This window comes from Melopsittacus undulatus, chromosome 6 (genome assembly GCF_012275295.1).
Source record: "Melopsittacus undulatus isolate bMelUnd1 chromosome 6, bMelUnd1.mat.Z, whole genome shotgun sequence".
NCBI lineage: Eukaryota > Metazoa > Chordata > Aves > Psittaciformes > Psittaculidae > Melopsittacus > Melopsittacus undulatus.
Window position 1 is genome coordinate 40,621,342 of NC_047532.1, and position 20,814 is coordinate 40,642,155.

General features: G+C 40.9%; 1 protein-coding gene across 1 annotated transcript in view; it reads left to right on the forward strand.

The window, feature by feature from the left end:
- The window catches only part of LOC101881642 (multiple epidermal growth factor-like domains protein 6), a 198,626-nt gene that overhangs the window by 149,116 nt on the left and 28,696 nt on the right, over positions 1-20,814 (forward strand). The window contains exons 11-24 of the mRNA XM_031047076.1: positions 193-315; positions 894-1,016; positions 1,923-1,928; positions 1,981-2,133; positions 4,621-4,752; positions 6,793-6,921; positions 7,255-7,383; positions 8,218-8,352; positions 9,341-9,475; positions 9,921-10,046; positions 10,938-11,069; positions 11,971-12,099; positions 13,700-13,831; positions 19,594-19,722. Of these exons, the coding sequence (XP_030902936.1) occupies positions 193-315; positions 894-1,016; positions 1,923-1,928; positions 1,981-2,133; positions 4,621-4,752; positions 6,793-6,921; positions 7,255-7,383; positions 8,218-8,352; positions 9,341-9,475; positions 9,921-10,046; positions 10,938-11,069; positions 11,971-12,099; positions 13,700-13,831; positions 19,594-19,722 (1,713 nt within the window). The remainder of the gene's footprint in view (positions 1-192; positions 316-893; positions 1,017-1,922; positions 1,929-1,980; positions 2,134-4,620; positions 4,753-6,792; positions 6,922-7,254; positions 7,384-8,217; positions 8,353-9,340; positions 9,476-9,920; positions 10,047-10,937; positions 11,070-11,970; positions 12,100-13,699; positions 13,832-19,593; positions 19,723-20,814) is intronic.

A 20,814-nucleotide genomic window follows, 5' to 3' on the forward strand; every position in this document is an offset into this window, starting at 1 on the left:
TCTCCTTGGTAGAGTAGTGGCTACTGTGGGAGAAGGTAGAAAGCTGCTGTCAGGATTCAGTGTTTTATGTGGGTGAAGAGAATGGAAGACATAGAAAAGCATGTGCTGAAAAGCACAAATGGCAACTGAGCCAAACTGATGGAGCAGCTCAGACTGTGCCTAAGGGCTGAACAATTTGCTCCTTTCTTGCAGAGGTGGACGAGTGCAAGACCGGAGAGTCCTGCTGCACCCAATTCTGCATCAACTATGCAGGTGGCTACGAGTGTGCCTGCAAAGCGGGGTTCCAGCCAAATGCTGATGGCTGTGCCTGCGATGGTGAGTCCCTTGATACCAGTGTCTCAGTCTAACTAAGCACAGCAGTGGACAGAAGAAATGCTGTCAAAGCCCATCACAGAGCTTTGTGAACTCTCTAATAAGAGAATCAGTGACCGTATGCGAGCTTTGCTGATAAGATTTTGCAAATGTATAATTTCCACTTTGTGAGACGAATACAGTAATAACCCAGGATCCAGCAGGGAGAAGTGGGTCTGTGGGAAACAAGCCAGCAAAGAGGAACTTTTCCGTCTCTCTCCATGGACACTGTATATTGATATGTATTAAAGACTAGTTCTACAAAAGGAAAGCCTTCAAAATAACCAAAGGATCAACTGAGCTTAACAGCTTAAAGCAGCTGTTTTCACTCGAGACAAAAATATAGATGAAATAATCCATTCCATGTTGTCCTAAAATGTTTTAATATCTCAAATTCTAGTGAGAAGCAGAAACCCCTCCAAAATACTAAAAATTCAGGTTTCATATGTGCAGAATAATTTTTCAGATGCAGCCAGGCAGAGAGTGTGCTCTCCAAACAGAAGGCCTTGCACTTAATCAGCATTTGTATCTGTTTTTAATAGACGTGGATGAATGTCGTCTTAATAATGGCAACTGTGACCATTTCTGTGTTAATCTTCTGGGGTCATACGAATGTGCATGTAAGGAGGGTTACAGGCTTGGTGTTAACAGATGGTCCTGCATTGGTAAGTTATTTTTACATATTGGAGGCCATTAAGTATTTCCCACTGATCTAAAACATGAATTCAGAACTGGGATTTTCACAGGTTCTGGGATTTTGGGATCCATCTCTGAATGTGGCCAGGGTAGAGCTACATACAACACCAAGTTGCATGATCCCAAATTATTCCTCAAGTAATGGGTGTTGCCAGAGATAATTGGAGATGAAATCCCCTGGATATGTTGGAAAACCTAAACCTCACATTCTAGAAATGAATACTATTTTGACAGTTTTCTTGCACCTTTTGGTGAAGTTTAACATCCTGTGGAAAAAAGATAGCCCAATTGTGCTTTTATGAACTATAGGAAGTTTTCCACTAATGTCAGTGGTGTGATTCTGGATTTCTGCCAGCGTAACCAGTACAGAATTTAGCCTGGCAACTTAGTTTTACAACCAAGTTTAGCACCTGTTAAACCTTAGTCAGAGTTTGATATTTTAACCAGCTCCAGAAAAACAAGCCAAATGATTTCCCATCACTTTTAAGGCTCAAATGTTAGGTTTTATGAAGATAAATTGGACAACCAGCTTCACTCTATATATGTCATCTCCAAAATGAGCCAAAGTAATGACCTTCATTAACTAAAAATAATCTCAATCTTCAAGTGAGGAAAATTAAAATCCTCTCTTTTTTTTTTTTTGGACTCTCCATAACCAGAGTTTATTTCCAGAAGGAAGGAAAGGGAAGGATTTCCTCTCCTGCCCTCCTTCCCTCCCATTTCTCCCATTTCTCTTTTTTGGGTAGCAGAAACTCTGTTTGTACTTACAGATGAGAAAACTAATCAGCTGTGACTGCTGTGCACACTGTACAGTGGTGTAGGTGGTAAATGCACCAGCATAATAAGAATTAAAAAAACTCCAATAAATTAAAAAGCTGTAAGTAAGAGTCAGTCAGGGCAGTTCCTGATGGCATGTGTATGTGTCAACCCTAGATGGGGAGGACATGGATGCAGAGGAGGCAGTGGGGTTTGCTGGGGCTCCAGGGCTGCAGTTCAGAGATCCCCCGCAGCTCCTTCGCTACACGCTTGGTGCCCTCTACGAGGATGAAGATCCACGAGGAGAGCTCACCCTGGTGCACAGGGTCGGTGAGTGAACAAACATCACTTTTAGCTATCACAGCAAACTGGGGGAATAGTGTCAGAAAGAGAATTCTAGGTGAGAGTTATGCTGGGCTGGCTGGGCTTACGCTGTGAGGGATGGAGGATTCCTGTCAGAAGGGATAAACTTAAAATCATTTCTGTCTGTCCTCTATACCGTCAGGGAGGTGGCATTACTACATGTCCCATCCCAAATGGGACATGTTTGAGGAACAGGGAGGCTCACTGCTCGTAGCTGCTGCCTGGATGTGATGGGAGGGATGCAGGGGGAAGCAGGGGAAAAGCGAGAGCACAGCAAGCAGGGGATGGGAGGCTTCTTGGAAAAACAGGTAGTCTGCACAAAGCCTCAGAAGCAACAAGAGGGAGATCCCAGGGCCAGAGGGTTCCATGGATTATTGCAATGGCTTTGGGGGCATGTGTGCCTTTTTAACAAGCCCTTTTATAATCACTGGATGGTTTTTGCTTAATATATTTGCATTTTTTTTTGTGGAAAAAAACAACTCTCTGGAGATTCACATCCCGTTTGATGCTTTGGGCATGTTCTCTGGAAAAAGTTGGGGCACATCCATGTAATGCTCAGGCTGGCCAAGGGCTTGGCATGACTGATGGCAAAGAGAGTACATGAGCCCACACAGTCACAGGATTGAGTGCAAAAGCTGCTTTGCACCCCACCTGAGCTTTGCATCACTTCAGTCTTTCCACCTGAAGGTAGAAACTTCATCACCTAAAGAGTATTATGAGTTGAAACCCTGTGCTTTCTTTCTCATGAGTACAGTATGTGCCAGTGGTCACTAGGGAAGAAAGAGATTTCTTACTTTTTTTTGTATGTCCTGTGATTTTTATATGAGCTTTAATTACTCATCTGAGTACTGTGCCCTACAGGCAAAAATCAGGAATTGGTCTTGGCTTTAATAAAAAATTAACTTATTTTTATGAACAAAACTGTTAAGACCTCCCAAATCACATAGCATCTGGTCGGACTCAACGACACCGGTAACCAATTGGGAAACTGATAAATGAGATAACCACAGGCAAAATTATCAGTCCTAGAAACCACAATCAAATATTTATTGACCAGTTCTTACATGTTTTATTTATATTTAGCCACATAAATTTAGGTGTTATCAGTCATAGCAGAGCATCTGCACTTGTTCTAAAGCTGAGGCTTTGCAGCACATGATGGAAGGAAAAGGTGAGGGAGAATTGGAACTTCTAATGGTTTAATAAGTACTTTTAACTCCCAAATACTGATTTATTTCTCATACTTTCAGACATATTTCTGTGCTGCTATCTATATTATAAACCCCCATGCTTTAACAATAAACTGGCAAAAGTAATTAAATATTTTCTTTAACTTGAATGACTTTTTAAGGTAGAAGTATGATGTTTTTACTGGTAATCTGTATTATTCTCCTGAAGTATGAATTTACAACCTGTTCCATGTGGGAGCACTGAGATTCTGAAAGTCTCTGGAAGCCTTGCCATTTGTTGAGCTAATAAGAGAAAAGAATAGCTGGGTGCTGAGATCTAAAGGAAATCTGGCCCCACATGGAAAATTGCTAGCGAGAAGCAACCAGCCTGCTGACTTACTGTTAGCTGAAACAGTCTGCCAGCTTGATTTCAGGTGTTGTTCAAAATCCCTTTCCAAAATGCTTCCAGCCAAAGCCATAAAGCCTCAGAGGCAATAAACTGACCATGTGGATAGGATCTTAATGACACCAAGGTATTTTAGCAGCAAGTAACATGTATTTTCTAAGCCTTTCTCAATAGACCTCACAATGAAAGAACATGAGGGTGCAGGTGTCTGTGGGCGTAAGGGAAAAAAGGAGGTTGGGAAAGGTGAGGGAGAAATACGTTTTCACATAAGGTTTCCCATATAAACTAACCCTTTTTTCATATCTGTGAAGAAAAAGGAGAGGATAAATGTCTATTATGCGTTGTTTTCCTAGAATAACACTCAGCCTGTGCTGTTAAAAATATCACTGAGCTATGCTTAAATAGTACCACATCCACCTACTGCAATAGAAGAACAAAAAGCTTAGCCTAATATGGAGAAAAGGTGATTCTCTCCCACAAAATACTTCTAATTATATACAGTATTATCAAGCTTTTATTAGGTGCAAATTCACTTTTTCTGAAGGCAAGATATTTGCTTTTAAAAAGTAGTTTTAAGTGCTCTTTGATAGGAATTACGGCATTTAAAGGAATAAATTACAGCTAAGTCTCAGCTTTCCTTTTATTTAGACTATAAAATTTGGAGAGGGAAGTTTAGGAATCACTATTTGGGCCATGCAATGAATCAGTGGTATTTGCAACATTACCAGAATTAATGCTAGCAACATGAATACTTTTTTCCCAGGCTGTCAATGTTGCGTAGGTTGCTTTTTACACTTGTACATCTGGGATGAGAGGTAAAAGCTTGTGGAAGTATTTTGTCTGTATGCTCACTAAGCCTTCTGTATTTTTTGATTCCAGTTTGCCTTGATAACACTTTTGGCAATGACTGTAGCTTGAGCTGTGAGGATTGTCTGAATGGAGGCAGATGTAACAGTGAACATAGTGGCTGTGTTTGCTCACCTGGGTGGACTGGCATTATCTGTAATGAAAGTGAGTACAGTGGGTTTCAAAGGTGGGGACTTTGTCCTAGTGCTGTGATGCTGCAGATAGTTAGGAAATAGGAATAATCTGTTGTGTTTTTAATCTGTAAAGCTCTCTAAGGAGCACAGTTGTCTCATAGGCAGATCAAACTTTATTGTAATGGGGAAGGATGCTACAATATATAGTACAAGCCCTCAAACAGTGGGGTCCCTGCTCACCAGTGCAGTATTGTACAGTATTTATCTGGTGTTCATTCCTATTCACTCTGCTGCTAAAAACTGCTGAAGTTTGCCTGCAATGCTTCATTCCACAACTTGCCTTACTGACTTTCAGAAGTCTGTCCCGGCAGATGTTGAGACAGTCTGGGTGGACACGTGTACTAAGCTTGATTTTTTTTCCATTGACATTGCTTTTTAAATTTTTTTTTACTTGTGTTGGTGAACTGGGGCCTGTTTTATTTTTCCTTTATCATTCTTTTTATTATTAGCATCATTTTCTTTTGATGTTTAATTTTTAATATTGGGAATTTTATATTTCAGAATTCTAGTACCAAGTAAAACAGTGTCCTTTGTAACAGCTTTTTACTCTCCTTATTTCTGCTTCCTGGCAGAGGATCCTTCTGGTTCAGAAGTGTGTGTCAAAACCAACTAGAACCATAGAGTGGTGATTTCTTGATGTACCATGCACAGTTCTTAATCTGTAGTTCGGCAAAACTTGTCTGTTGCTTGTCTGAGACTACATGATAGGTCTCCTGCGTGTTTGAGATAGGTCCCTCTGTTTTATGGTGTGTGGCATGATGGCCCATCATACTCAGAAAGTCCGTTCTGTCACTGATGAGGCAGAGTCAGTGAAGAATTATTATTCACCATAGGTAGACATCAATGTTAAGAAAAACGTAATCAAGATTGTTTAGGAGGTATCATCACAAGAACAGAAATATAGAAAAAAAGGCAAATTATTGAAACCAACAGTCTGTCCAAAATAAGTTTGGGCGGCTGATCCTGGGTTTGTTTTATAAACATTGGGGGAAGCTAAGAGAATATATATGATAGCCTACCTAAGACTAGACCATTTAGGGTATTCTTACATCTATTCGTGGTGCTTTAGTGATTCAGGACAGGTCATAAAAACTTCAAGAGAGGATCCAAATTCTTTAGTCCACTTCATAAATAATAATAACATTTTTGCTTTATATTTACAGTAGATATACATGCATGTAATCTGGTGGAAATCACCTCCATAATTTAAAGAACTTTAATGGGATGCCTTTAATGCATTACTGAGCAAAACCTGCAACCCAATGACATAGCTGTTGACAATGATAAATACAATAGATAATCTACGATTTAGTCATATGTGATTGCTTTCACTCTTTTCTATTTTTTTCTTAATGTACAGCATAATTAATGGGTTTAGGGTGAGATAAGCAGTTGAGAAAACTGAAACTAAATTTTGGTAATAACGCACCAAAGAAGCTGAATGGAAATTGATGTGAAATGCCAAGTTTCTTAATGTACATTGTCAAAATGTCAGTTAAGTCAGATGACGCCAGCAGCTGTCTTTACTCAGCTAGCTCAGGCTGTGGTCGGTGGATCAAGGCTTCATTTCACAATTTGTTTTGCACTGGAGCGATGATAGGAAGGAATCCTGTTGTGGATCCGTTTCTGCCATGATCATCTGAGGAATTTCAGAGACTATGTTAGAAAAACATAACATTTTTATAGTAGTATTTGGGGGAAAAAAAATAAGCTTTGTCCTTAACAAGCAATGTTTTTTGAGCCTTGTGCATTGCGTGGAGGGAAGCATATGCGGCGGAGAATTTGAATACATCATGCAGTACTTCACATAAGTCAGCTTAATTCAGGTGTCCTTTTAAAATTAAATAGTAAATATCAGACACATGTGCGTTACCTTATATAGAAAGAGTATGACTTTGATTAGAGCCGCTTGACTAAAAGAGCTCTCATTGCTCAGTTTTGATGACTGGAGTGTGATATTGTAAAGAGACAGGATTTCATGGCCCATTCATTTTCCCTGATTTCTTCACAGCTTGCTCCCCAGGGACATATGGCAGAGGCTGTGCCAGCATTTGCAAGTGCCAGAACGGAGGCTCGTGTGACCCTGTCACAGGGCAGTGCCGCTGCCCACCTGGTGTGCACGGCAATCTCTGTGAAGATGGTATGGCTCCCGTTGTCTTACCGGAAACTTCACCGTTTCTTTCCCTTTGTTTCTATCTAGATGTAATTGTGTGTGGTAAACATTAGTGGTCCTAATGAGAATAGTCTCCATTGTGTGAGACATAACCCTGCAGCTTGTTTTGTGGTGACTTTTGTTTAAATAATAAGCAAGACAGCGAAAAAGCATGTGCCTTGCAAGGATGGGCTCACAACCCCCGGGTCAGCAACAAGGCAACCTGGTCTTTTCCGTAGCACCAGCTAAAAGAGAGCTGATTTGGTGTTTATGTTTTAATACTTAACAGCTGATGCCTTGCTGTGTTTGTGCACTTAAAAGGTTGCCCGAAAGGCTTCTTTGGGAAGAACTGTAACAAACCATGCAACTGTGCCAACAACGGCTATTGCCACAGACTCTATGGAGCCTGCCTCTGTGACCCAGGGCTTTATGGGCGCTTCTGCCATCTTAGTAAGTTTCTATAATTTTTCAGATCTGTTTAACATATGCAAAACATAACGGTCTCTAAAAGATTCCACATCACATACAAAATGAGTGGGGCTTTGGGTTCTGTGATGAACTGGGAGTAGCAGGAGGATGTGCCTCTGGATGCATGCCAGGAAGTCCCAGAAATTTCATTAATCTTTTCCTCTAGCAATTAAATTTGGCCATAAGGACTGAGATTTATTGACTACAATTGAGGACTACAGGTAGGGTTGCTTTGGATTGAGTAGGTTAATGTCAGGGTTGTTGGTGAGGCTAAAGTCCAGCTGGAGTTAGTGGCTGCCAATAGTGTCAGAGTATGAGCTGAGGAGTAGGGCCAACTGGCACAGGATGAGGATGAAAGGTCAAATGGGGATGCAAAGAATCAAAACAAAAATATTAAAATATGGCTTACAGCTTTTGTTCATAAATCTGTGCAAGGTTAGTTGTGTGATTTGGTTGGTTTTTTTTGTTTGTTTGGTTGGTTTTGGTTTGTTTTTTCTTAAGAGAAGATTTTGTCTTGGACTGTATCAATTTTTTTTTTCATTCAGAAACTTAAGTAAGTTTTCTTTGAAACATTTCTGTTTCTTGCATTCAACACATATTGCTTGAAATTAAATTAATTACTTAATATAGGAGTCATGTAAACCGTATTTTACACACCCACACATTAATAGGCACCATCATAGGAATGTGGATGTATTTGCTGAAAGTAAAATGAACGTTTTACTTTTTTGCAGCAGTTGCATTCTGCAGCAGTATGCAATTTCAAATAACTCATGCATAATTACAGAGCTAATGATTCCTTTTATCTGGCTGCAGCCTGTCCCAGGTGGGCCTTTGGAGCTGGCTGCTCAGAGGAGTGTCAGTGCATGAAGGAGCACACGCAGGAATGCAACGCAAGGAATGGGACTTGCACCTGCAAGCCTGGTTATCATGGCAAAAAGTGTCAGAAAGGTATAATAGAAAGCCAGATTCCCTGTGCCTGCTTATTCCTTTGTAACAGCGTTTTTTCTCATTTGCTTTGTTCAGCTGCTGCTGCTACTGATACTCATATTCTGCTAATTATTTTGTCTGTGGTTTTTCATACATCAAATGCCATGAGTGCTGGCTATCACAAGGCTTACAGGGACATCAAAGGGAATACAGCTTAATAATAGAGGAATTTTAGCCTAAGCAAATGACAACAGAAATCTAGAAACCAAATTCTAATACAGCCCTAAATAATGAAGACTGTGGGAGTTATCACTTCTGTTCATTCCTTTTTCTGCACAGACAGTAAATAAGTGGCAAAAACTGTTTTATGGCAGCAGGGTTATTTGTAAACGGTTTCAGTAATGCTCGTTCAGGTTTGTGGGTCTTTGAATTCAACTTACTCTGTAGTTTTTGGGGGTGGTTGAAAGAGAATTGTATTCCACATTCATGTTTACATGTCTCAGTAGCCCTCTCCAGACAGTAATGAAATAACACAATAAAGATTCTTCCTTCAGATTCCAATCTGGGCAGGCAGGAATGTGTCAGATTTACGACACTAGTTCTTGGAAGGAGGTTGGTGGAGAATAACAGTGATGATATTTAGCATCTTTAGCATTCTTGGTGATGTGCGTAGTTCTGTGGGGAGACCATCCTTCTCCCAGCACTGGCTTTGCACCAAGGCAGAGAGCAGCAGAAGGTACAGACAGATAAGAAGAGTAATTCTGTAATGGTTATAATTAAATATATCCTTAAGTACACTGCCATTCTGTTTATGGGTTGTATTTAAGCTGTAACCTCTTTGAAATGTCCACACAAGTGTTTAATAAGTATTTATGCTTTCTTATCAACACCTCTAAAATGTATAATATATTTTCTGCAAGTTTCTGCTAAATTATTTTCTGATTTATGTTCAGTTTTCTTATTTTTTCCTTTTTCTTATACATGTTTTGTGTCTACTTGCATTTTCCAGAGTGCATGCCTGGATTTTATGGGGCTGGTTGCAAACTGAGGTGCAACTGTCCTACTGATGTTTTGTGTGATCATGAGACAGGAGTCTGCCAACATCCATGTCCACCTGGGTTTCATGGAGAAAAATGCCATTTATGTAGGTACTCATCGCATGTTTTCCTGGGAGGTACTCTTGGGATGGGAAAGCTTACTCAGGAAACTTATGTTCAGATATAGAAGTTGCAAATAAAAGGGTTCATTTGTTGTTGGTATGGCTTGGCAGTTCCCCACTGAAGCCAAACTAATATTTGGAGCCTGGCAACTACTGTGTCTCCCTACTTGTAAGGGTCAAGGCACAAGGCTAAGGCCAGTTGCTAAAACAAGTGTTTGTCCAGGTAACTGTGGTTCCTTCTAAAGCTTGAGGGGCAGACTTTCTAGAGCTCTGCTGCAGTTAACTACAGGCCACCAGTTGATGAGACATTGATGCTAACATTGGTCACTTTGTACCAGCACAGTTCAGTTTGAAATTGCTGCTGGTGGTGCCTCCTAATCTTGGAAATGCTTCCTTATACTAACTGTGTGTTTGGGTTTCTTTTGACCAGCCTGTCAGCCTGGGAGTTTTGGTGTGAACTGCAGGGAAAGGTGCAGCTGTGGAGAAGCGCCATGCAATCCAAAGACAGGACAGTGTATTTGCCCAGCTGGGAAGACTGGAGCTACATGTGAGCAAGGTGTGTTAGATGTTGGACTAGGGTAGTGAAAGTCTTTCTTTGGAAGACGTGAGAAGAATTGGAATTACTCTGGTTCCCACCAAAACTGCTGCAATGCAATATGCTTCATTTGCAGAATGGGTAAAGGGTAAGTCTTGGTACAGATCACACGACATCCACCATGGGGGGTTGCTTGTAAAGGAGGGAACATGTTTCAGTTACCCTGAGCCACCTTTCTGCTACAGTTAATAATAGTGGTTTATATGTTAGGCTGTGTTCACACATGTTGGCAGAGATACTGGGGCATTGCAACACCTCTGAGTCCCAGAGCAGAACCTGGGACTGTGCTGCCATATGCACCTCAGGAGGTGTTGAAGATCCTTAGCCAAAGACAGCTATTGTGGAAAACAGCAAGTTAACAGAGGAAGGAATTGAAAAGGAGAGCATTACGATGGGTAACTAAGTAAATGGATGAAAAAATCTCAGGGATACTAAACTACTAAGGTGCCATGGGTTGCCCCTCTAACCACTTGCAGACCTCTGGCTGTTGCATACCTGAGGAGCATCTACCCTGTCTGGACACAGGTTGTGGCTCACGGCTGCAGGAACCTGATGAAGGAGGTGGAGTTCTATGGCGACCTGGGCTCCGCCTCACAGGCACACCACTACAGAAGCTGGAAAAGAGCCTTTGGATCTCTTTTTAGATGTGTTCTCATCTGCTGTGTTACAGAGGCGTGTTGACTCTCAGGTTTACTGTGACAGCACTGTAGGTCTGTAGAGAAGACACAACCATCCTTTATCCAGCTTAATTTTACTAATATTTTTAAATTCTTCATGATAATTGCAGAAATTTATATCTTCTTTGAAACAGAAAATGGCACTGGGGACATGTCATGTGCTTTTTTCATCCAGATTGCCCAGCTGGTCAGTGGGGACCAGACTGCCAGTACTCCTGTGAGCCCTGTGCCAATGGGGGACAATGCAACACAGAGACTGGAGCCTGCGATTGTCCTCCAGGCTACAGTGGGGCATCCTGTTCCACATGTAAGTCCTCACATTGGCCTTCCCAATGAAAAGACTGTCATGTTATGGTTTGACTTCTACATTCCTGCTCTTTTGTGAGATGCTTGTTAGGTTAGATACGCTGAGCCAAGATAAACTACCTTTTGGCTTCAGGAATTCTCTGGGTTGAATTTGACATTATTTACCAGAAGGAGAATACAGATGAATGCAGATGACCAGCTAAACTGCATCTCAAATTGATGTTATCATTAGACCTAATTAATGACAATATGTCCTTACAAAGACAATGTTTAATAGGCACAGTACTTGTATTGCAATCCTGATTGCTTGGCAAGAGGTGCTGACCAACTGACCCATACAGTATCATTCTTGGGTTATATTTGCAGCAACATTCCTTGATATATATACTTCAGGATTAAATAACACTAAGGATGGTGGAGTAGTATCAGTGCTCTCTCTGCAGATTGACCAGAGACCACAGGAATATGCTCACACAAGTGGTCTGTGCTACTGTGGTATGGCTCCTTGTCCAGTCTCTGGGTATTAAAGGCTACTTTGAGTACGGTTGTCATGCTGGCATAGACAGGCTCTCAAGGACAGCAGTGCTTCATACAGGACCTCTGTGGTGACATCTCTTTTGTTCTTGTTAGTCACAAATTCACATTTGATGAAGGTTTGCTTAGCACTGTTTTTCCTCCTCTGATTGATCCTGATGTGCAGGAGAAGTAACCGAAAGTCACTCAAGCTATTCCCACTTTGCAGGACTTGGCCCCAGACACCTAGTGTACAAATTACAGATGTTTAATTTTTCCACTTTGATTTCTAGGTTCAGCTAATGCATGTGTTAGGGGCAAGCTGTTGCTGTCTTGTTTGAAAAGATCAGTCTGTGCCTGAGTTACTACCTAGGTGCATCTGTTTTCAGCTTGCCCTGATGGTTATTATGGACAAAATTGCCTGCTGTTATGCAGCTGTAGCAGCAGTGCTCAATGTCACCATGTCACCGGAGAGTGCACATGTTCCCCTGGCTGGACTGGCCATGACTGCAAGCACCGTAAGTCAACTGTGTATTTACTCCACAGGGTACACGGTGTCTCCCAGGGACTGAACTTAAAATGTAGAAACCAGCACTGTTTGTTCTTAGTCTATTACAGTTTTTTAATATACTTTTGCTAATCTTACTGCTTCTGAAATTGTGTGTTTATGGGTTTGCACAGCCTGGGTGGTTATAATCCTTAATTATCTAGGTTCAAAGTATTGAAATAGATGGCTGATGAAGCACAAAGTATTGATATAACTTCTTATTTCAATGCTATGGATCACTTTGCCTAATACCATCTGTCCTGACAGCATTTTGACTGACAGTTTTGGTTTTCATTTTCAGCACAGATTAGTTTCAAGTTTAATTCTCAATTTTTCATTTTGTTTAGAGATTTATTCAACAAGTGAGTGGCATGTATAGTTGTGTGTCTTAAGGTCACTTCTTAACTTGTGAATATAAATGCTGGGAGAAATTCTGTTCCCTGGAAGAACAGAGCATCCTTCTGTTGGCTTTAGCATCACTCTCCATATTGATGGCCATATAAAAGTGCAGATTTGCCCTTTTTAGATAGCACCATGTAAATGTTAAGCAATCTTGCTTGATTCTTTTCTTTTCCTGTTTCATGTCTTTTCTGATTGATTTATTACGATCCCTCTTGCAAGAAGCCAACAGAATGCAAACCTCTTTCTAAACTTGGTCTTAAATACATAAAATCATGTAAATTAATTGCCAGTGTTGACAGAAATAAGCTTTGGACCTGGCTTCTCAGGCTTGGTACTGAAGAACACTCTGGGAAAATCTGTAGTTTCCACCAATATACATATTTTAAAAATCAAATCAGTTGGTAGCATGTAGAGTCATTTGGATTGCTTGCATGAATCCCTAGGCTGTGTAAAGAATTAAGAGACCTGCCAAAGAAAAGCTTTTATTTCTATTCAGGGTAAGATATGAGAAAAGTTGTTTTGCAAAGATGTCTCGGTAAGGCAGTGCTACCAACTATTGCAGACTGGGCTTGAAATGGATGCCCAACTCCAGAACCAGGTTACTGTTGCTTTAATTGGAACTTTCATCTTTATCCTTGCAAGAATGGAAGGAGATGCTATGGTACATTGTCATAATCCTGTCAGTGTTAGTTGATTTTTAGAATGAAAGCAGTAAGTTGCTTTAATAAAGATTGTGAAATTTCTCTGTCTGTATCCTTGTTGCATTTCACAGTATTTTTGAGGAAAATATGGAGGATGCTCACAAATCTGTCTAGTTTTACCCATTCACTATTCTGATTATGCAGATTTTTGTGAAGTGAGTCAATAGCTGATGTTTTATTTCCATGAAATTATGCACTTGTGACTGTGGAATGATTGATATGGATTGGCTGTGAATGATTAGGTTTTTTGTGGATGGTATAATATCTGCCTACTTTCAGCTGAAGTAAATTGGCAAAAATGTATTTATTTTTATCAATTTATGCCCCATGCTGCAGTGGAGAGCCTAGTCCAGAACTCCTGTATCTTAAGGGATCATTTTGCATTTTTCTGGTCTTATTTAGATGTAAACTAATCCATTAGGCAAACTTAAAGTTAATTCTTAATGTAAATATCTTTTTACACTGCAGCCTGCAATAGTGGCCGGTGGGGACAACACTGTGAAAACACTTGTGTCTGCAATAACAGTGACGGTAGCTGTGATCCAGTCACTGGCTCCTGCTTCTGTGAGCCAGGATTCACTGGGAAACACTGTGAATGGAGTAAGTTGCCACTTTGTCAACACAAGGAATTCACAAAACCAGCGGAAAGTGTGTTTTTCCTGATAATTCCCTCCAGGCTGTGCTGCCTCCGGTCTGCCCAGCACATCACAGGGCTCTGAGGTTTCATTTGGGTTTGATAGTTTCCCTAATTTTGATTCCAGAAAAGTTATTTTCAGACTTGTTTTGGACTCAACAGCTATTTTTAATGTTAAGACCTCATGTGAGTGATAGGAGTGTTGTGTATTTGGATTGTGCTATTAAAGTTTCCATATTGGTTTTATTTATCTGGTTTTAGGTCTGCACTATTTCTTTGTAAATACGCAACAGGCTTACCAGAGGCCCATGATCTCCACTAATCTATCTCTAGCAGAGGCCAGTAGCAGATGCCTTAAGAGCATAAAAACATATAGATATAGATATCTATAATGTACGTAATTCCTGATATGTTTCCCCAGGTATCATGATACTTTGATGGCATCTGGGTACACTGTGCACCAGTATCTGCTAGAGCCTTATACTTCTGTGGGACTGATGTGCCAGGCCATCTGACCCACACCGTCCAGTAAATCCGATTGTCCCTCTCCTCTACCTGGCTGTAGGCAGGCCCCTTCTAATAGTGCTCTTAAATTTCTTCACTTACTTGTACAAAGAGATTGGATTAGAATTCCTTTTCATAAGAGTCAGAGTAAAATCAACTCTTTCATTCCATCTGGGAAACTGCCCACCAGAGTCTGGAACAGTAACTTTCTTTGGAGGATCCTCATTCACTGTTGTTGTTTTACCTCCTTTATCTTCCCTCTTGAGCAATAGGGCACTTACTGTTAATAGCTGAGATGTGGGTCTGTACATGTGGGGAGCTGGATATATTGTCTCTCAATTGCTTGAACTCCTGGACAGGAGTTTTTCTACAACTGAAATGATGGAGGGGGCAAGATTGTCTTCAAACTCCCAGAGTTGGCAATTCACTTCATCCACTGTTGGTGGTGCTGCATCCACCCAGCTCACTCTTGCCAATGAGTTGGCATATAATGATGGCTCCATGTAAATTTCAATCACACGGATCATGTACATTTGACTTCATCTGGATCTATGGGTGTATCATCTGACTTTTGATAGATCATGTCTAGAATGGTTAATTCCCTCAGGTAGTGGTCTCTGTCGTGGTCTACTTGCCTCGGCAATGTATAACATCTTCCTTGTAGGGATACCTTTCTTTCACAGATGACAAGAGCTGCTTCCAGAGGCTGAGGACTCTTTTTTCTTTTGCAGTCACTTTGTCAATTCCCTCTTCCCTAGCAAGTGATCCCAGCTTCTTGGCTTCCTTACCCTCTAGTTTGTGAAATGTTGGCCCCCTTGTCCCAGCATCAGAGCATCCAGGTGATGATGTGCTCCCCTGGAAGATGGCTGAAATCTTTTCAAATATTCCACAGCTCAGTAAAGGACAGGGATTGAAAAAATACCTCTTGTTCTGCCTCTTTGTCTGTTTCTCGTACTGATTCCTCTCTTTCTGGTGTTGCCCCCTCTAGTTCTGGCACAATATCTTCATCTTGCTTCACTACATGAGTTGCTTTTTGTTTCCATTGCCTCTTGCATATAGGGGCAACTGATAGCAGCACAGATTGGTCTTTTAGTTCAGCTGGGGTTGGAGTGACTGCAGTGTCTTTCAATGTGGTTGAAGGGGTTGCAATGTCTGTTGTCGGAGCAGTTGCTGTGCTTGTTGCTGGTGTTGGGATAGCTGCTGTGGTCATTATTACGGATGGAGTAGCTGTGGTATCTGTTGCTCTGCCATTAGATCCAGAGACATCCTCTTCCACCTGAGGGTACTGGGTAGTGTTCAGCAGGATTCTGTAGGCATAGGCCAAGCCCCAGCACATTGCAGTTATTTGCACCTCCCTGGTATTGCCAGGATGACAGCATGCCTTTTTAAGTGTTTTACTGGTTTTTATGGATTTTGCACTTGATCAGGGTTGAAGTTCCAAAGCACTGGAGGGATGCACTGCCCTAGATACTTGCCCATACTGTCCCACACACCCTGCCACTCATGACTGTCTAGCCTCAGGGAAGATCTCTTGGTAGTATTCTTAGGTAGCTTTTTAACCTTAGACAAGACCTGAACCATATCCAACAAAGTGATCGTTCCCAGCAAAGAAGCAGGCTGGTTTCAAGGGTATTCAAAGGATATTCACAATTTTTGAAATTCTCAAATGGCATTGTAAATAGCCTAGTGGGGAAGGGAATATGCGAGATGATGTCTCCTCCTTAGGTCGGCTCCCTCCAAGGGAGATAAAAATGAGATGTAACTATTAATAATTCCCATTACATGCTCCCAAATTACATAGGTGATGGCAATGCTGAGAACACATACCAGATCAGTTTAATGATCAATAATTCTATCGTATCACAAGCCATTATCATAAAGTACAGCAAAACGAGAACCTTAGCCCAGGCCCCAGAAAAGCTGATAAGCACTAAAACAGCAAATGCTGGCTGCAAGTAAGGTGTGACATAAAGAAACTGTGAGACTAAGTGCAACAATTTCGAGAGCAAATAAATTAATATTATGACAAGTGTCTATTAATACAGAGTAATGAATGCTTATCATAAATATTATTAGACTCATTCTGGTCAGATCTGTTGTTATCTCAACCTTTCCTGCCCCATGTTGGGCACCACAAAGGACGGTTGTCGTTTAAGGCCAGCTGGTAACTCGGAACCATGCAGCGACTCTCTCACTCCCTCTTTCCCTTTCCTTCTCTGGGCGGGATGGGGAGGAGAATTGAAGGAATGTAAATCCCATGGGTTGAGATAAGAACAGTCCAGTAACTAAAGTATAATATAAAAAGTACTACTGCTACTACTACTACTAATAAGGGAAATAACAAGGGGAGAGAATATAAAATTTAAAGGGGAAAGGAAAAAGCAACAATAAACACAAGTGATGCACAGTACAATTGCTCACCACCCGCTGACTGATACCCAACCCAGTCTGAGGAGCGATCTGCCCTTCTGGGTAACTTCCCCCCCAGTTTATATACTGGGCATGATGTGCTGTGGTATGGAATACCTGTTTGGCTAGTTTGGGTCAGGTGTCCTGTCTCTGCTTCCTCACAGCTTCCCCTCCTCCCTGGCAAAGCATGAAACTGAAAAGTCCTTGATTGGCATAAGTATTACTTAGCAACAAGTAAAACATCAGTGTGTTGTCAGCATTGTTCTCAGACTGAAGCCAAAACACAGCACTGCACCAGCTACTAGGAAGGAGAAAAAAAAGCTCTTACAGCTAAACCTAGGACACAAGGTTTCATCAGTTTGTCACTCAGGAGCTTCTTAAGACAGAAGCAATATCTCTATATTTAATACAACTTGGGTGTTTTTTTAATTAATGTGCCTATTTCCTTTTTGATTCCATGCAGACTTTTGCTATCTACTTCATCTTGTGGCAATAAGTTGCATAGTTAGGTAGTAGTAGTAACTTGTTAAATAATATAAATATTCTATTTATTAGTTTAACAGTCTTACAGTAGCACATACATAACTACCAGGGTCTCAGTAGTGTAGGCAGAATTAACTGCTGCTGTCATACAGAAATGTCAAAACAATTTAGCTGGAGCAGTGACCAAAGACAAGAATCTTGGAAAGTTGATCTTACAGCTCCTGTTGTTGGCACAGAGTGAGTGGAAAGAGAGTTAGTTGGAAAGACCAGCTCCCAGAGAAAAAGGTGCCAGCTCCACTTCTCCTTCATTCTTGACCCCTCTCAAAATAGGATCCCTGCAGCAGAAGGTAGCCAAAGAGCTGGTTGTAATCTTCTCTGGCAAGGTAAGCAGTGAAGCCATTGTCACTGACAAAACATCTGGCAACACCTAACATTCTGTCTATAGGTTTCCTGTTTTACTCATTCTACTTTTTATCCCGCTTTAGTTGTGTGTGTATATACATATATATACATGCATATATGTGTGTGTGCAATGTTATGAAAGCCATAATTCTTCCCGAAAGATTTTATGCTGCCTTTGAGGCAAAATCTTTACTGTGTCTGGAGAGCTCCTTTCCTCCTGAGACATCTCCAGCCTCTTGCTACAGGTTGGGCTCTTTGTGACTTTGCAGGCAGCTCAGGTTCTCCAGTGTGGTGGATGTATCTCAGTACACCCTGCAGCAGCCCATGCCTGCTCAAGCAGGGGGCAGACTCTGTAATGTGGACTGCAAAATCATCTGTTAAATGTACTGATCCACTGCCATTACCTTGAAAGTCTCACCTCAAGGTTTAACACTGTAGGTTTGTAGAAAGCTCAGCTGAGAGTCCCACCCCCATTCCTGCACTGAAATACTATTTTCCTTGCATAGATTCGCTGGGTTCTGTCTGAAATTTCAAGTGAAAAATAAACACTGAGCAGGATGAAGCTTTTAAGGCACAAGTGCACTCCTGTCTATTCACTCATTAAACTAGTGTAGAGAGCATGCTGCCTGGTGACCTGCCGCTCTGGGAATAGGAGGTGATGCAAAAGGGGTTTTGCGTTGCTTCCATCCTGGCACTGAACTTCACCTGTAAATGCAAAAACTATATTCGAACAACTCCACATTTAAAAAACAGCCCATTTTTCTGACACAGATGATTGAAAGCAAAGACATACTCAAGGTGCTTTGCTATCCTGTCTCCCATCCCAGCCTATAGTCCCTGTAAGAGACCCAGGGGCTGGCATCTGTTAGTAGAGAGTCACTAAGCTGCAGGAGCAACTGAATTCATGCCGGCTCCAATCATTGCTCACCTATGGCACCAAATAGGCAACACCAAACCCATCCATTTATTCCAGAGTTGTCTTTGAGGATCCTTGTTGTTCTCTGTTCTCTGTAATTCCTTCCAGATTGCCTGAAAATCACTTTGTTGATGTAAATGCTAAAATCATACATTTTTAAGAGAGACCTGGCAATAATCTATGTAACTCATTTAGAAAGGAGTTCACAAAACCCTCAAACATGAGTAGAGGCCTTGTAATATTGTGTTTAGCCAAGTATATATCTGTATTTCAGCCTGTCCAAAATGTCTAACATGAATTACACAACTGGTCCTGTTCTTACTTGGTTTTCCTATAATCCTGGAAGAAATTATTTTCATTCTCAAGTGTTGTTTTCTTTCTTCCAATAGTGAGTACCACGCAAATCTTTTAAAACTCCTTATATTACTGCTGTAGAAATGTAATTGTTAATCTGTCCTCCAGATGTAATGTTTTGCTTAAATTTTGCAAAGCAGAATCTGAAAATAAAGTACACGCAGCATTCAATGTGGAGCTTTCTGAAGGAATCTACCACAATTCATATTTTCTCCAGATTTCTGGGCAAAGAGGGTTTGCAGGAAAACAGAGGACAGGGCCTCAAAAGGAGGCACAAAAGCTGGGAGCTTTCCTCCTCCTTGCTGGTGAAATCCCAGAGGGAGATATGCACATACGTGACTCCAGACCAGGGTGCAAAGTGTCATCAAGCAGAACCTGGGAAGTCACAGGCTTTGCAACTATCAGATGAGATTAGTTTTCTGTGCAGAATTTAGGTTTTCTACACTGTGGTGTTTTTCTAAAATAGACCTTAATAAAACCAGCCCAACTTACTTGGACCCCAAGCAAAACACTTAATCACATCAGTTTTAAGGCATTACCATTATGCCTGGATTATTCTTTTGGAAATAGTAAGGATTCCCATGTATCTAAAAATTCCTTATTGATCCCTGATTTGCTCCAGAATTAACCTGTCATCTGGTTTTGATTCCTTTGCTGCAGGGTGCCCTGAGGGAAGCTTTGGCCCGAGCTGTGAGCACAGCTGTCAGTGCCAGAATGGAGCTGCCTGCGACCACGTGAGCGGAGCCTGTACTTGCACAGCGGGCTGGACAGGAACCTTTTGTGAAAGAGGTACTGCTACTCCCTCTGGTCCTTTTTGGGTTTATGCAGATGGGATTTTTTTATGCACAGAGTTGGTTTTGCAGTTTACAGCACCTGATCTAAATAAAACATTGAACTAAATTGGAGGACGTTATTGAAATGTGCACTTCCATCCTAACTCAGGAAGAATTTGCTGGGTGCCTAACGATGGGAATGTTTTAAAGTAGATAAAATTAGGTACATGTGTAATACTCCTTGAGGTTAAGATTACTTAGATTCCTCATGAATCACATCTTTATGAAGACTCTGTTTAAGCAGAGTCCTATTGTCTGAACACTGAGCAGAAAGATGCTTGTCCTGACTTACACTTTCTTGTGCCTATTGCCTCTCTGACATGTTTTAGGGAAAAACATGGATCTGTGGATCATCCCAAAGGAACTCTTTAAGAACAGATATATTTTTAACTTTAATAAAGCCAATAGATCATTTTCTATTACCTGATAATTCGGTAAAGTGTTGGAAAGATTGGATTGGATTTCTTAGATACATTATTGTGAGTTGCATCGCCTAAGGAGCTTACTGTCAGGCTGCATCATTGCACAGATCATATAAAATAATATCTTGAATGCAGTATAAGCAGCATATAGTCAGACATTATGAAAGTTATTTAAGAGTAAATGATTGAAGATTCTACAAATGGTGATTATTAAACCAAAGTCACAATTATTTTGTCTATCAGACGGTTTACAGAGGTAGCATTATAGCTACGATGACGGGAAGTGGCAGTTCTCGTAGGCAACTACTGCCCTCTGATGGGAAGGGAGGTGCTTCACAGCCTTGCCCGTAATGCAGCAAAGCATTGCATTGGTGAGATACTGCTTGCTGTTTCCCTCTGATTCTTACCAGGAATTATTATACAAAATAAATACCCTTTTCAAGGTTCTGCTGCAAAGTTTGTCTCATAATTTATGGCATCTCAATTATGTCCCCTTTTAAAATTATTTAGTGAAATCTTTTTCTTCTAGTTTATTCTTTTGTTTGTTTGTTTGTTATTATTATTTGTTACTGGAGAAGTGATACAGTTACCTGTGCTATGGTGTAAATATGTTAATTCCAGCAGGA